This window comes from Sander lucioperca, chromosome 5, assembly GCF_008315115.2.
Source record: "Sander lucioperca isolate FBNREF2018 chromosome 5, SLUC_FBN_1.2, whole genome shotgun sequence".
Lineage (NCBI taxonomy): Eukaryota > Metazoa > Chordata > Actinopteri > Perciformes > Percidae > Sander > Sander lucioperca.
In genome coordinates, this window is record NC_050177.1 from 17,672,690 (window position 1) to 17,689,537 (window position 16,848).

Here is a 16,848-nt window from a genome sequence, read left to right on the forward strand (position 1 = left end):
CCTCTCTCCTCCCAAACCCGTCCCTACAACCTAATAAATTGAATAATTATTCAACTTTTATTCTTGTATTTGTATATTATTCTTTTTTAGCCTGTTTTATTTTCATCATGACCGTTTTTAATTGCTCTTTCATGTAAAGCACTTTGAATTGCCTTGTTGCTGAAAGGTGCTATAGAAATAAAGTTTCCTTGCCTTACAACCTCAGCCTGTCAGTCAGTCCCCAGGGCATATAAACCACTGTTGTGCCTGCTTGTCTCACAGGAAGTGTAACGTCAACAGCACCGCGACCGCTTTTGGCTTGACATTAGTAGGCTCGTTCGAGATGAACCAGGTCTGCGCTGAATCGATCACTGGCGATAGCCACCCAATGCATGCCGGTTAGATTTGTGTCCGACTTGATCCCGACTTGCTCTGACATCATGCACACTGGGCAACGATAAGCTCACGAGATCAGTTCTGAGACGCAGGCAGCGCAGTTGCTTTTCACCAACTGCAAGACCCAGGCGGACCCAGGGCATGCTGGGAAATGCCAGCCTCTCAACTGATCTAACAGCTGATTGGTTCAGAATCGACTCAACATGATGATGTTTTATATAAACTTTTTATTGATTTAGAATTGGAGGGATTTTAACTGTTATTTGTCTGATTTAAAGCCTTATTCAGTACAAACCACATGTTGTGTGGCTGGTAGTTACGTTTAGAAGTCAGAGAGACTAAATCCGTTCAGATTACGGATCATCTACAGTATGTTAATTAAAATCAGCATCAGCTCGCATGTAGAGCATTTTGACAGTTATTCTGTCATAATAAAAACAACTGGAGACTGTGTACAAGCTTATATATGGATTTGATAACATTTTATTAAATCGGAATCGGACCACAGTGTTTCTGTCACTTCCTGTTCAGCCTGAAGGCTGCTGGAAACTGTCCTACTTGACAGTGGATTTTTGTCACCGCCCCCTGCTGCTGCTGCCTGCTCTCGTCCACTTTACAGGCGAGGCGCAGTTCATCTCGAACGAGCCCAATATCATATCACAGTGAATGGTGTCTGAAGTTTTGAAAAACTGTAACCATACTTGAAACCACTTTATCAGCATTGCCGTGACTCACTGTGACTTCAAAACTGCAAAGCCAACGTAGTTTGCTCCGTCCGCACCTCTGCGTGTGTGTGTGTCGGAGCGCCGCTCTCTGTCAACATGCAGAGGATTTTAGAACAAACAAGACTGGCCAGTGTTACTGGCCTGCCGTCTGTCACCGCTGTGTGTGTGTGTGTGTTTATGCTGTTTTTCTCACTTGTTGCGCAAAATGTTAACCCTCTTCTGGTGTATGATCGCCAGGCACTAATGGACATTCAACTCTCTGCCAAAGACCTAGTAAAGTCAGAGTATGGATATAAAACTTTGCCGGCGCTTCTATCGGGGATCCCATCCTACCTGTGCCGACCCACTGCGGCCTAAGTGCCACTTCACCGGCGGAAACGCTACCGCCGCAGGGGTAAACGCAGCAGACTGCTGGTGAGGATAAAGGCCCGCCTTGACACAACTTCCTGGAGTGAATACCGTGTGGTCTCTCGCCTCTCCACCTTGTGGCGATTGCGGGACCCTGCCCCTGCCGACGCCTGGTTGGTACCTATTGTCGGTCTGTTTTGGGGTGTTGTTACAGCCCCGCGGCCCCCGCTCTCTTCGTCCCCGTTGGCGTGGGGTGAATTTGCGAAACCTGCGGCCCTTGTGTCGGGTTCCCAGGGCAGTCAAAGCCACAGACCCGCCAGCTCCTGCCAGGTTCGGCCTGGTCAACCAGCCCGGTCTGACGGCACTTCGTGTAAATGTCACGTTATTTTAATCTATTGATACGTGTTCACGGGGACGTTTTTCTCGTTTTTTACGTGGTGGCCAGCACGAAAATGTGAAGTAATGTATTTCAATGGAAAGCATATTTCGCGGTCACAGCACGGAAATGGTAAGGAGTAGTATAAAAAGCCGAAAATCTGCGTAGGGAGGTTGGTCGGGGGGGGAATGGGTCAAACAACACAGGGCTTTCACCCGGGCGAGCGGGGATCGCGTCCCGTGTGTGGCATTTTGTTTCCCGTAGTCTTCCTAATCACAACCGTCCCGTTATTGTTGCGCATTCCCAGCGGCTGTCTCCCGGCGTGTGAGGCGCCCTTTCCCCGTAGTGTTTTTTCTAAACCCAACCTCCGCCATCCCGTTATTGTGGTGTGTCCCCAGCGGCCGTCTCCCGGGGTGTGAGGCGCCCCGTCCCGTTATTGTGGCGCGTCCCCAGCGGCCGTCTCCCGGCCCTTTCCCCATAGGGTATTTCGTGCTGGCCACCACGTAAAAAACGAGAAAAAACGTCCCGGTGAACACGTATCAATAGATTAAAAATAACATGACATTTACACGAACTGCCGTGAGACTGGGTTTGGTCAACACTAGATCGCTAGCGAAAAAAACTTTTATCCTGAATGATTTCTTCATGTCCCGTGGATTGGATTTCTTTTTTATGACAGAGACTTGGATGACTGTTGGTGAGTCTAGTTTTTTCTCTGAATTATTGTCGCATGACTGTTGTTATTTTAACTCCCCATGGATATCGGGCCGAGGGGGAGGAATAGCAACTGTCTACAAGAATGACTGACTATAAATGTAAACAGCTATCGCTAGAATCCACGCACACAAGCTTTGAACTCAGCTTATTCGAGCTGGGTTGCTCTCACACAGTGCTGTGTGCAGTGGTCTATTGGCCTCCCAAATATAATAAGGGTTTTATAAATCACTTTGCCGGTCTTTTGGCTGAAATCATGCCTAAATATGACCGTGTCCTTATTGTTGGGGATTTTAATATCCATGTGTGCTGTCCTGACAAGCCAATGGCAAAAGACTTCTTATATCTTATTGACTCTTTTAATCTTGTGCAATATGTGTCTGGCCCCACACATGAACGCGGGCCCACACCTGACCTTGTCCTATCCTTTGGTTTGCCTGTTATTAACTTAGAGATCTGCGATGCAGTGTTTTCTGACCACATGCCTGTATTATTTGAGTCTGTTCTTGCCTGTAGTACACAGTAAACCTTGCGCTGCTGCTAGGTACTGTCGGATAATTAACCCTTCCACTGCTGTTCAGTTCTCATCTGTCTTCAGTCAGAATAGTGCCATACCAGACTCTATTTGTGATGATCCAGAGGAGCTCAGCTCATGGCTTAACTCCACTTGTCAAATGGTTATAGACAGGGTAGCTCCATTGAAGAGCAGGCAGCCTAAAGCAAAAGTGGAGCCCTGGTTTAATGACAGTTCGTGCTGTAAGACGTGAGTACCGTAAAGATGAGCGCAAATGGAAGGACAAACTGCGTGTGTCGTTTCAAATAGTACGAGATTGCTGGCGTCATTATCAGACAACTTTGAAAGAAGCAAAAAGGCAATATCTATCTGAAATTATTCTGTCTAACTCTAACAACCCTTGTATGTTGTTCAAAACTATTGACTCTGTTCTTAATGGCCAGCAAATTGCCTGTGTTGATGCCTCTCATGCTGTGTGTGAACAATTTCTTCACTTTTTTACTGAGAAGGTCACTTCTATTAGGGCTAAAATGACACCTTCTACTTATGATTCCTCCATCTCTGTTGTCTGTTCTGCTGTTTTTTGGAAAGTTTGAACCTGTTACTCAGTCTGCACTACAAAGATTGTTGGTCACTTGAAGCCCTCAGGTTCTCCAAGTGACAGTGTCCCTCCTCGACTTGTTAAGGAGATTTTCACTACTATATGTCCATCTGTTCTTGCGGTGTGGTACCTGGAAATTTTAAACATGCAGTAGTCCAACCTCTAATTTAAAAACCTGGACTCGATCCTGCAGATCTAGCAAATTTCAGGCCAATATCTAAACTACCTTTCCTATCTAAAATACTTAAAAAGTTGGTTTACAGTCAACTAATGGCCTTTTTGGAAGAACACAACATTCTTGAAGTCTTCCAATCCGGTTTTAAAACTCTGCACAGCACCGAAACTGCTCATTTTTTGAGTATTTAATGATATATTTTTAGCTACTGACTCCGGTGACTGTGTTGTTTTGGTGCTTCTTGATCTAACTGCTGCATTTGACACGGTGGACCATGAAATCTTGATTTCTCGTTTGGAGCAGTGGGTGAGCATCAAGGGCGTAGCTCTCAGCTGGTTCAGGTCCTATTTGGAAGGTCGCACTTTCTGTGTCAGCTGTGGTGACTCGGTGTCCTCCTCTGCTCCTCTCTTGTGTGGGGTCCCACAGGGCTCAGTTTTAGGCCCTCTTCTTTTCTCTCTCTATCTGCTCCCGCTTGGTTCCATACTTAGGAAGCATGGCATTCTATTCCACTGCTATGCTGACGACAGCCAGATCTATGTGCCCCTTAAAAAGAGCAACTCTCTCAGACCACTGATCGAATGCCTGGATGACATAAAGGCCTGGATGGTTTCTAACTTTTTAAGTTTTAATGAAACAAAAACGGAAGTGATGGTTTTTGGTGTCCACACAGGGACCCCCTTTGTCAACCTGGGTCCCTTGGCTCAACATGTGAAGCCAACCGTTACCAATTTAGGGGTTAAAATTGACTCTGATATTAAGCTTGACAAACCGATTGGGGCAGTGGTTAAAGCAGGCTTTTTCCAACTACGGCAGTTAGCCAAAATAAAGCCGATTCTTACTAGGCAGCACTTTGAGACAGTAATACACACCTTTGTGACCACTCGGTTGGATTACTGTAACGCCCTATATGTAGGCTTGAGTGCCACATCTGTTGCTCGTCTCCAGATGGTGCAAAACGCTGCGGCACGTCTTTTAACTGGAGCATGTAAATATGAGCACATTACCCCCATTTTAGCTTAACTCCACAATTCCATTTACTTGTGTTTAAATCCTTAAATGGTTTTGCCCCATCCTACGTGTCCAAGTTGCTTCACCCCTACACACCGACCTGCTCACTCAGGTCAGCTGAACAACTGCGCCTGAGTGTCCCTAAAACGAAGCGGAAACTTAAAGGGTATCGTGCTTTTGCTGTGGCAGCTCCAAAAATATGGAATGACCTACCCCTGCCTATTAGACAGGCTTCTTCACTGTCTAATTTTAAATCTCTTCTTAAAACCCACCTTTTTTCCTTGGCCTTTCCCAACTGAGGCTGACATTTTTGTGCAAATGTTTTTACTGCGAAACTGTTTCATGTTTTAAATGTTAAATGTTTTAAATGACTTCTACTTTGTTCTGTACAGCATCTAGTGCAACATTGGTTGCTTTTTAAAGTGCTTTATAAATACATTTTAATCGATTGATTAAGAGAGGACAGATAAGCTTGCACTTACGTGCTCTCAGGTACCGAAATTTGGCACCGTTTGATTTTACGTGAACCAATACTCGGTAATACCAACGTGATTCGGTCGATACCGGTAAAAATACAGGGTTCGGTACCCAACCCTAATGACAACACGTCCATCATGAAATTAACGGGAACCTGTGGTTTTCGAAGTTAAACTTGACAAACGCCTTCCGTCTTAAACAAGCTCGCTGGCCAGCGGTCACACTCACACACACGGCCACAGAGCAGCAGGCAGAAGCGGGGGAGAGAGCAGCATATGACAGGGCAGAGAGATATCCGTTTCTCTCAAGAGACTTCTTTAAATTATGACATGTATATACATTAGAGTTAGTATTACGTTCATACTTAATGTTTGGTGTATTTTTTTCTGAATAAAAAATAATGAAAAAAAATAACGGAAGTGGCTAGGCCTACCACGAAGCCTCGGGTGACATCGCCTTGTTCGGGAGGAAGAATAAGCTGAAACTGCCCTTCAGCAGTCTGATGGAAGAGTTTATGGTAACCCGAGCAAGAGAGGTGCTACTGTACAGAGACTCCAGTGACATCAAGGTCTCCTCGGCAGGCACAGAGGTCAGAACCGGCAGGAAGTGGAAGGCCCAAGAGACAGTAGACCTGGCTGAGTCACGGCTGCGACACAGTGAGCTGGTGGGGGCAGTGACATCTGGACGGGCAGGACTCGGGAGCAATCCAAGACCTCGCTTCAACAAGGCCTAGGGAAAGGAAAGGCGGCAGCTGATCCAAGATGAGGTCCGAGCTGGGGTGGAAGAAGCCCGCTGCAGTAGGACAGTAGGGATGCGGCAGCAGGGGCAGGCCGGAAGATATCGCGGACAGAATTGTGGAAGTCTGAGCCACACCGGATCAAATTCCTGGTTCAGTCTGTCTATGAGGTCCTCCCCAGTCCATCCAACCTCTTCCGCTGGGGCCTGGCAGACACACCACTGTGCCCACTCTGCCAGAGAGGAGGTTCATTGCAGCACATCTTGAGCTGTTGCCCAAAAGCACTGGGAAATGGGCGCTACCGTTGGTGTGTGCTGAGGGTCATTGCAGAGGTCATCAGCACTGGGATCGCTTGCAGTAGAAACCAGCAACCAGCAAGACAGAACATTGCCTTTGTTAAAGCTGGGGAGATGCCACACCAGCGCCTGAATCAGGGTGGCTGCTCGCAACAGCACGGGACTGGCAGCTGAAGGTCGACCTAGGGAGACAGCTCAAATTCCCAGAAAACATCGCAGTGACCACGCTTAAGCCAGAGACTGTCCTGGTGTCAGAAATAACAAGGCAAGTGGTCTTGCTGGAGTTGACTGTTCCCTGGGAAGACCGGATGGTGGAGGCTTTCGAGAGGAAGAGGGCCAAGTACGAGGAGCTGGCAGGCGAATGCTGAAGCAAGAGGTGGAGGACCCGGGGCAATCCCATCGAGGTCGGGTGCAGAGGATTCGTCGGCCAGTCACTCATCAGGGCCCTCAAGATGCTTGGAGGGAAAGCCGTCAAGAACATCACAGACACTGCTGAAAAGGCGTCAAGATGGCTGTGGATCAAGCGGGGCGATCCGTGGATCATACAAGCTACTCAGACACAAGCCAGGGCCTGATCAACCCTGGCTGGGTCGCCTGGGCGAGGGTGTATGATGTTGTGAGACCCGAAACACCCAATGAACCCAGGATACATCACTGATGTGTCTGAGTTGCACCAGAGGTGTATGTTAAGAACTAGCTGTCGGGGTGTACAGACCATTTCAAACAATATATAAAAAATTGTATATTGGAAATATTTACCAACCCTGCCTTTAAGTAACATTGTTCACATTCATAATTGTGGACATAACTTCATATGAATATTATGAAACTTTTCTCCCATTTGCTGGTTGTTGCAGATGAAAGTGCGTCGACAATTCTGTGGATCATTGATAGTTGTCCGTGGTGAATCTTGCAGGCTTAGCGAACAATATTCCATTTTCCAAACTGCGCAACCAGAAACTGGCATACATACACTGGGACAACGGAAGTAAGCGGTCTACGTACAGAGCCATGTGCAAAACTTTTTAGTATCCCCTGGAAACAGTTTCCATTGTGCTGTGAGCTCCTTGAAGTACTTTTTCTAAATTCTGCCTACGCATGTGTTGTCAAGTTGATGTTTTTGTGTCTTTAAGTTGATATTTTAGTCTTTTGTCAAGTTTTAGTACTTTTCATCTTCAACTTGTTGTTTTAGTGTGTCGCCAAGTTAATGTTTTGTTATAATCTTCAACTTGTTTTAGTGTGTTGCCAAGTTGATGTTTTAGTGTGTTAGGTTTGTTGTTTGTGTGTGTCATTTGGTTGATGTATGTCTTAATTTATATTAATTAATAATAAATAATAGTTGTAGATGTAATCTTAGCCCCCTGCCCCTCACATACTTCGCTACGTCCCTGCATCAAACGTGCCGAGCGGTGTTCGCACACAGCGAGTCTGCTGCGGTGTGGTGGCCCTGCATCCCGGCAAAGACTGGAGCGACTAAGCCCCCGAGCCTCTGAAGGTGAAGTCAGTTTCCCCAGGTGGAGTTTAAACACACGTTTAATTTAAGTTAAATTTTTAATAAATGTAATGTATGCTAAAGGCGACTCAGCATCAACAACAGCGTTTAGCCAAAAAACGTTAGCCAAAAGTCAAATCGCTCCCTCGTGACTTGTAAGAGCATTCTGCCCTTTGATTAGTTTTGATTTTAGTAAAGACAAGAACAGCATAATACAAAATATTATAAACTGGCATGTTTGAATTAATAAAGTTTACAGAGGGTCGCCGTTTCGCTGGCATTACGTTACAACACACTTGTTGCTCACAGTGCTTGCTGAAAAATCCACTTCCTCTCACATATCATGGCAATAAGGCTGCACAAATTAAACCAGGTGACATCCTTTACTGTCAAACTGGGAAAACAACAAATAAAATGGGATTAAGAAGGCTTGTCTAAACATAACTGTTGTGTGCATGTAATAAATCTCTTCTGATTTTATGTTTCTTAGGCTACTTATTAGCTACAAGGCCAGGGCCCTACAGTGTAATGTAATACAAGGATAACCAGAGTTTTTCACATCTTGACTTTTGCAGGCCAGAGTAGCTGGAGATATTAGCTGAAGCGTAAAAGTGGGGATATTGCCAGCTAAGAAAATTCTGAGTAGTGCACAGGAGAAAGAGAAGGAGGGAAATGAAGGAGTAGGCAGTAAACTGGAGAGACCAGGCGGGTCAGAGCAGAGTAGGTCTAGACCACACTCTATAATTTACAAAGACCCAACAATTCCCCCAAGAGCAAGCATTTGGTGCAACAGTGGCAAGGAAAAACTTCCTTTTGGGCAGAAACCTCAGACAGACCTAGGCTCTTGGTGGGCAGCCATCTGCCGCTGCTGGTTGGGACAAAGAGACAGATACTGATATACAGATATAGATAATTATCATTCATAATAATTATAGCAGTTGATATGATGAATGGTGGCAATTATAGTAACAATAAAGATAATGGAACTATGACTAGAAATAATAGTTGTAGCAGTTCAGGGCGTAGCAGGGTGTTGCGGGGCATAGTAGGGCATAGCAGTACATATGGGGGTTCCCATGTACCGTCTTCCCCTGCCACCCTGCCAAAATCTCTCGCTACCCCTTTGCCACCCCATGTAAAATTTTCTAGATCCGCTACTGCAGAGACCTAACAATTGCCCTTACAAGCAAGCATTTGGTGCGACAGCGACGAGGAAAACTTCCTCACCGCGAGATAAATTATAATTAGGTTTCACGGAAATCCGTCCGATAGTTGTTAAGATATTAAATTTAAGATATTGAATTCTTTACCAAAGCAGTGGACAAACAACCAATCAACACTGATGTTGATTGCTGAGTGAGCACACCTGTGTTCAGCTCCCTGGATAAAGAAGGGAGGAGACCCAGCCACTCTATTTCTTTGTTGTGCTGGCTGGCAGCAGACAGTGTTGTCCAGAGCATGTGCAAGTAGGTTTTACTCATTTTTCCTCAAAAAGAGGGTGTTTATTTTGTGCTGTGGCTTTGTTAGGAATTTAATCTAGGTTTTATTGTAGATAAGCCTCTGCCTGACTGTGGTAAGCTCGCTTTTGTTTGTGGTTTTCATCTTCCTTGGAGCAGTGTCTCACATTTTCTGTTTGTATTGTTAATACATTAAACAGATAATTTTGTTACAAGCACCTCCCATCCTTCCTTTGGTTACTCTCTGATTTCTAGGGACGTAACACACTTGATCCTGTGACAAGCTTATACAGCAATCAGAGTTAATCACAAGACATATTCACTAAGTGATTGATTTAATTCAAAATAATGTGGTAAAACAAAACATTTAGGGGTGGGGGAAAAACTTGATAAAGCATAGTATTGCAATATTTTCCTTGGCCATACTGTATTGATACACAGACGCCAAGTATTGATCTATTATTATATGTGTTGGTCAGTTTGTCTGCTTGACAATTCCATTTTGCAGCAATAAAAACGAAATGAGATGGACAATGATATTGTATCGTGACATAAGTATCGCGATTATGTCGTATCATGAGGCCTCTGGTGATTCCCACCCCTAGTAACATTACCCTTGCTGATCCATGGTAAGTAAGAAGGACAGGGGACCGTCACATTCCCAGGAGATGAATGGGGCCAACACACAAACATGTCAAACGTTCCTTTACAGTAGATTTCTGTGAAACAAGAACAATTTAGATTTTTACAGAGGTCATAACAATCAAGAAAATTAACATTAGAACACTTGACAAGAGGCTCACAAGTCTGGTCTATTGCCGCATGCATCTTTGGCAGGTAGTAATGGGCCACGTTTGCACTGGCCCGCCCACTTTACCTACTGGCCCGTCCAGCCAAGTTTGATCGTTTTGTTATGAAAAATATTCGTATGTATGTATGAATGCACAAGGGATAGGTTACATGTGCGATTTCTGTCTGATGTATGCTATGTCATGCCGTATGTTAACACATTCTGTTGTTTGGGTTTATGTTCAGCTGCCACTTTGTGCAATAAAATGGTTAATTATTAACATTGCTGTGCACTGTAGGGCCAATGCTGCTGGTTCTGCCAGTGCAAATATATTTTAGCCTGAATAGGAATAGACAGGATTTGTCTATACTGTGCCCAAGCCACTGTCACAAGGTGGTACCAAATACCTGTGCAAGCGAGTGCTCCTGAGGTAAAGGGTCCGAGAGCACAGGCAGCAAATTAGTGATGCTAGTATTAGCAGCCATAACAAGGAGCAATCATTATTTTACTTCAAAAGGGCAAACAGCCATGGTTCTCTTTATATGCTAGATGCAACAAGACTACAAAGCTGATTCTAAATTTGCTGCGTTAGTCATGATCGATCACTGTGACAGCAAGGTGACTTTTAAGCTGAAATAATGAGTGGATTGGCCATGCTTTTTCAATCAGCATTAGAGGAATAACAGAAAAACAGGTGTATTTTCCCAACTTTCTGTCTTTTTGGGTTCGGGTATGAATTTTTGGAACCTAAAGATCTCTACTCACCAGTTTCTGAGAGTGCGCCTGTTGCCAGAGTTCTGTTGCAGTTCTCCCAGTATTCGGTCCGTTTTGCTATAAGACCTTCAAGCACTGAGCCTTTTGCCTGCATGTTGATATAAAAAGTGAGAGTAAAGTTTGATTTCATTATCAAATGCTTATATGATGGTGTCATGAATAATATCCTTGACCTCCTTGAAATCAAAGTGGAACCATTTGGACTTAAGATGTCTTAGAAGTTATAAGACCAGTTTGACGACAGTAAATGCAGTACCAAGGTGATTTATTGAGTTTATATAATAAAGCAATATACTCTAGACTTGAAAATGTAATAAGAAGTAAGGTTGATGCATGATCTGAAATAAGGATGCTATTGTACCAGCATTTTGAAATTGGCATCAGATTGACTGAGAACAAAAAATAATAAATTCTAGAAAAGCTATAGTAGCTAGAAGTGCTGGAGTAGCAGGAAATGTTAGCTGGTTAGAGTGTTTGCTTCTCCATGCATCTACCAGATTAAAATATTGTGCGCAGCCAGGGAGTGAGAGGTGTCAACCCCAGATGATCTATCTAATTTGGGTCGGAGTTTACAGTTGAAGTCCCCACCTATGATAAACTGACCAGGCAAAGCAGCTAGCACCAAAAAAAGTGAGTTTGATGTAAAAGAGGCTTAGAGGCTTCATTTTTTTGTGCACAGACGTGCCATGTGATTTATAGTTTTTCGATAATCCATTACTTTTCACAGTAACTGACTTGACAGCACAATACATCGTAGGATAGAAGAGCAAATAATCAACACTATTGACTTGTTACTGATTTTTTTTGGGTCTGAGTTTACAGTTGAAGTCCCCACCTATGATAAATTGACCAGGCAAAGCAGCTAGCACCAAAAGAAGTGAGTTTGATGTAAAAGAGGCTTAGAACACCTGACTGGGCCATCTTCTCCTCATCCTAATCACATCCTCTGGAGTCAAATGAAAAAGTCTCCTGTAGAAAAGTTATTTTGGCTTTTAGCTGCCTGAGCCTATTTATAAACTGTTTTAATTAACAATCTTATTTAGTCCTCTCACGTTCCAGGGCGTAAACTGGAGATCAGAAGCCATAGATAAAAAATGTCACCTCATTAATGCCCTGATGGATAAATAAGAAATGGCTGTAAACGTAAAAAACACATAGGATTAAACCAAAAGAGTAAGTAAAACCACACACAATGCTAAAGAAACAGAAAAACAGAGTGTACTTCCCCAACTGAAATACACCCAACCATCCCAAGTACATACATCCAAAGGGGCTCAGAACTAAGCCCAATTATGGAACTGCGCCTCTCCACCTGAACAGCCGTCTTGGGAGGAACAGCACGCCTGACAGTCCACGTGGAGCACGTTCTTCCGCCTACTTAGGGCAGTTTTGTAGGCAGTAACAGCCAAGCAGAGTCAAGGTGTAACCTGACCCATAATAACGTAGTGCCACATGAATGAATAAAAAACATAGATAATAAAATAAAAATATAAACTACCAGAGTTAGTCATGTGGCCAATGCAGTGGTAATATAAATGAAGTATTAGTTGACACAGTTGAGACAGTTAGCTAGATGCTATCTATCTAGCTGTCAGTTTTCTCTCGCATGACTATTTTGCAGCGTGTGGATGGTCTGGCAAAGCAAGATTATTCATACAGAGACCCTGGTCTTCTTTTGTATTTGTCACAGTTGTGGGTTTCTGTTGTAGTTTTTTCCTGTTTCATTTTGTTTGTTTATTCTCTGTTTCTTTGTTGTTTTACGTTTCATGTTTCTGTCTTCTGTGTTTTACCTTCAGCTTTCCTGTTTTATTTTGAAGTCTCTTTTTTTCTCCTGTGTCATGTCTTGTTTTACTTCTTGTCTTGTGTTTTTCCGCCTGTGTGATTGTCTGCCCCGCCCTGATGTCTTTCACCTGTTCCTCAGCCCTGTCCCTTGTTTTCACCCTCCTTTACTTGTGTATTTAGTCTGTGTGCTTTCTGTGTCTGTTGCTGGTTTGTCATCTGTCTTTTGTGAAGAGGGCTGTCCTGTGGTGCTGTGTTTTTGTGCTCCTCGATTTTTTTTTATTTTTATTTTTTTTATTTTTTTTCCCGTACCTTCCGTGTTCCTTTTTCTTTTGGATTATTTTCTCCTGCTTACACGTTTGTAAGTCTCTTTGTGTTTCATTAAACTATTATTTATTCAAACTGCTGCTCACTCCTCGCCTTCCTGCACTTGGGTCCAAGCCTCCATCCTGACAGTCCTGACAGTATTAAGGTTCATTACAAGAGCAGGCAACAGCAAAGGAAACTATGCCACACTGTGCATGTTTTCTATGCTACTAGAATAACTGACTGCCCCAAGGAGACGAAAATAGTTTAATAATTTGTTTATTTTGCAAATGGCAATAAATCATTGTAATTCTTTTTATGTTATTAGAATGAAAAACACCTTCACACTAAACTGAAAAGGGCTGTTGCTGCAAAAAATACTGATACTGCAAAAAACAATGAAAAACCACTAAGGGAGGGCTTTCTGTATCATTTAAAGATCTACCAGCATTCACCATCTTAATGGATAGTTATTAAATGAGGAGCCTATGATCAAAATTATGAAGTTACTGTTTAAGGCAGGACACTTTTTCTCTTTTTCATGGTTGTCACGGTCAATTTTGAGATGTTGGACTATTTTGCTTCCATGCTTTCTTTTACTTTAATGGAAAGAAAACTTCCAAAATATACATTTAGATGGTGTTTGTTTTAGGCCTACTACCCTCCGTCTGTTTGAATCTGTAGATTTCTTCTAAATTAACCAAACAAGCTAATCTGCATATTGAACCATTTCAGGGGAAAAGACTCTTAATGTAAGTCATTACCTGGGGAAGTTCTGTGGTGATGTATTTGTTATTTTCTTTATCCTATTCACCTGCAGTGCATTGTCAAAAGTATGCAAATTAGCGCATTTTAATTAGTAAATGCCTAATTTGCATATCAATGTGGCGATTTTGATAATTGTGATATTTCGATTTTTTTCATTCAATAAATATTTGTTTGACAGGAAAGCTGTGCGCAAACAGGAATATATATTCATTTATTAAAAACACCCCAGCACCTTCTCTCGAGAAAGACAAAGAGCAGATGCTCAAGCCCCCATTGATTTGTCTGTGTACACGTGCCTGGTTACTATAAACATTTTCCCTTAAGTTACAAGACCAAACTCATACCTTTATTCATAACAACATAATTTATGGCATCAAGGCAACATCTTATATATCATAATTATTATTATTACATAAGGGATGTTTAGGGGGAGATAGCAGGTCAACAGTAGATGCCACATGCAATTAGTATAAAGCATCTGAAGGCTAAACCTGAAGATTAATTTGGAATGCAGTTCAGCACTGTGTCAAGTTTTTCTAGTCATAAATCATCATTTGTCTAATAAGTTGCAGCAATATTTGGGTTGATATCACTTGTTACACAGATTTGTTGTACAATTTAACTATTTTTTGATATTTGTCAAAAGTCGCTCAAAAATTCCACATTTAGACACTAAGACATTGAGGAACACCATAGATATCATAGTGTGATTTGGTATCAAAAACCTTTGCCTTTTGGAGATTTTCATAAGAATTGCATTTTTCAGCAATTAGATAGCGAGCACTTCTGTGGTATCTATAAAACCCATTTTTATTCAGATATCTTAAAGTGTGAGGTCAAGGGACAAAAGGGCCATGGCAGTTTTTCCCTTACCAAAATTGAGCCTGCTACAGCCTTTGAAAGACAAAAAGTTGGCTGGACCTGCCGGCAGGCTGTGGGAGTGTTAGGTTAATGATGTACAAAAAGTGGATTTAATCAAATAATTATAGGATTTTACTGTACAACCTATTTCACTGCATTTGCAGCCTCTGAATGGATGATAATGTGTAGTGGATGTTGCAATATTTGTATTTATCCATGTGGTGGGAGCATTTAATAAGGAGCATGTATTTACAGAGAGGACATTTCTGTACACATCCTGTGTGCATACAGTAATTAATCAACCTGGCTTTCTGCGTTAGTGTCATGCCTACAGCAATGCAAACACACCTTTTTCATTAATCTTGATAAGTCTATGGGTGCATCTTTGACTAAAGGTTGTTGTAATTGGCAGCTATTATTAATTTAAGATCAGTCATGAATTATGATTCTTACTTAATTTGCTGCCATCTTTGTCATTTATAATTCAGTGTCAGGGCAAAGGACAATAGCTTTCCTATTTTGGACATATACTCCCAATATTCACAACCCTAAACTCTCCAACCTCTGTGTGTCCGTTTGGCTGCCTGGTGGCTCATCGGCCACCTGTGTCACAAAGACTTCTTATGGGAGCCAGGTGACAAGGGACGCTTTAATTTGCTGAGGCTTATCTTGTCAAGACTGTCCAGAGCGGTACTACCAATAAAGGAATGACAGGAGGTGCTGTCTCCCTATCTTATCTGTTGTCTCCCATGAGACTAAATTTGCTTCAAATGCAGCCACAGACTCTTAATGTACTTGTTAATTCACTGTATTAAGTTGAAAATAAAAGAGAATTTGCACAAAACTAATAAGTACTCTGGTACTCTTTTGTTTTATTTTTTTGTGTTTCTTTCATCCCTTGAGAAAAACATCCCTTCCATTGGATTTCCAAAACAGATTCCAAGATGTTTTTTATGCATGCCACTAAACTGCATCTTTCAGGCAATGATCTTAGAAATAGATACTCTAGAAAATGCAAATGAGCAGTAGGACCTCCTGTAGCCCAAACTTCATATAAAAGACTAATTTAAGATATTAAAAAAGAAAAGAAGAATCCACTAAATGCTGTTTTTTAATGTTGATTTCCCCATAGCCATCTTTCATCAGGGTCTTTGCTGTGTTTTATGAGAAATATGATGTGTTATATTGCCGCATACAGTAAATCAGATGGATGCTTTTGTGAAGCCAAGTGCTGTTGAAAAAATATTTATTTAAAATCAAAGGTTGAAGAGTTAGAGACTTTAGATCATGTGGCATAAGTCTGTTTGTGTCAGACAGCACCAGTTAGTCGGTGACTGGCTGTAAAGTCCAAAGTTAAATAAGACATGAATGCATAATAATTTAAAAAGTTTGAATTTGTGTGTGCATACATGTGTACCTTAAGTAATAATTTACCTTGTGGTTGAGGATAACAAAGAAGAATGCAAGCAGGAATGTGTGTCCTGCTGTGGTCCAGGTCCTCTTGTGCCAAGTTGGCAGTAGGGTTGGCATGGTGCTGTGTGTTTACATTGAAAGCAGCAGGTTTCTGGTTTCCTCAGCTGGTTTGTCACTTCATACCTCACCACTGCACTCGCTAGGCCTCTCACTCATCCTTATTTAATCTCGCTTAATCCACTCAGCACAGCTCTCCTTGCTTCGCCACACGAGATAGCTCCAGAATAATCAGAAAATATATGAATTTGGAGAATGGTTTGCAAGAAAAGAAATTGTTCTTCTACAGGTTTTGATGCTTACCACTGTTGGTATCCCACAGTTTCCCTAATTCCTCAAACTCTTCTAGATCTTTTCTAACGATTTTAGAATCCAAGCTCTTACGTTTTGGTTCTTTCAATAAACTGATCCTTGACTTGTCAAAAATTACTTGTTAATGAAAGATTTCGTGTAGTAGGTTGTTATGGTAAAGACGTCCTTGGCTGCAGTTCCAGTCGTCCTGTCCATGAAGACTCTGAATGAGGTGGATCTATCTGTACTCTCTAGACACACTATACAACTGAGCGCGCCTGCAGATCCTCACTGAGAGATCGCCCCTCTAGCCCTGTCCTCCCACAACAAATCAAGATAAGGACTGAGGAGAGCCAGCTACAAATTGGATTTAAAGACATAAATAAATACAAGCACATACATTAAAAAGCCTAATATATACACAGACACACACACACACACACACACACACACACCCACACACACACACACACACACACACACACACACACACACACACACACACACACACACAC

The 16,848-nt window shown here is 42.4% G+C and overlaps 1 protein-coding gene across 1 annotated transcript in view; it reads right to left on the minus strand.

Annotated features, from left to right (window-relative positions):
* The window catches only part of LOC116067525 (glucagon-like peptide 2 receptor), a 39,193-nt gene extending 22,569 nt beyond the window's left edge, over nucleotides 1-16,624 (minus strand). Inside the window, exons 1-3 of the mRNA XM_031324008.2 lie at nucleotides 16,007-16,624; nucleotides 10,850-10,946; nucleotides 9,909-10,013 (exon numbers count right to left, since the gene is read on the minus strand). Of these exons, the coding sequence (XP_031179868.1) occupies nucleotides 9,909-10,013; nucleotides 10,850-10,946; nucleotides 16,007-16,102 (298 nt within the window). The 5' untranslated portion in view covers nucleotides 16,103-16,624. The remainder of the gene's footprint in view (nucleotides 1-9,908; nucleotides 10,014-10,849; nucleotides 10,947-16,006) is intronic.
* Nucleotides 16,625-16,848: the final 224 nt, after the last annotated feature.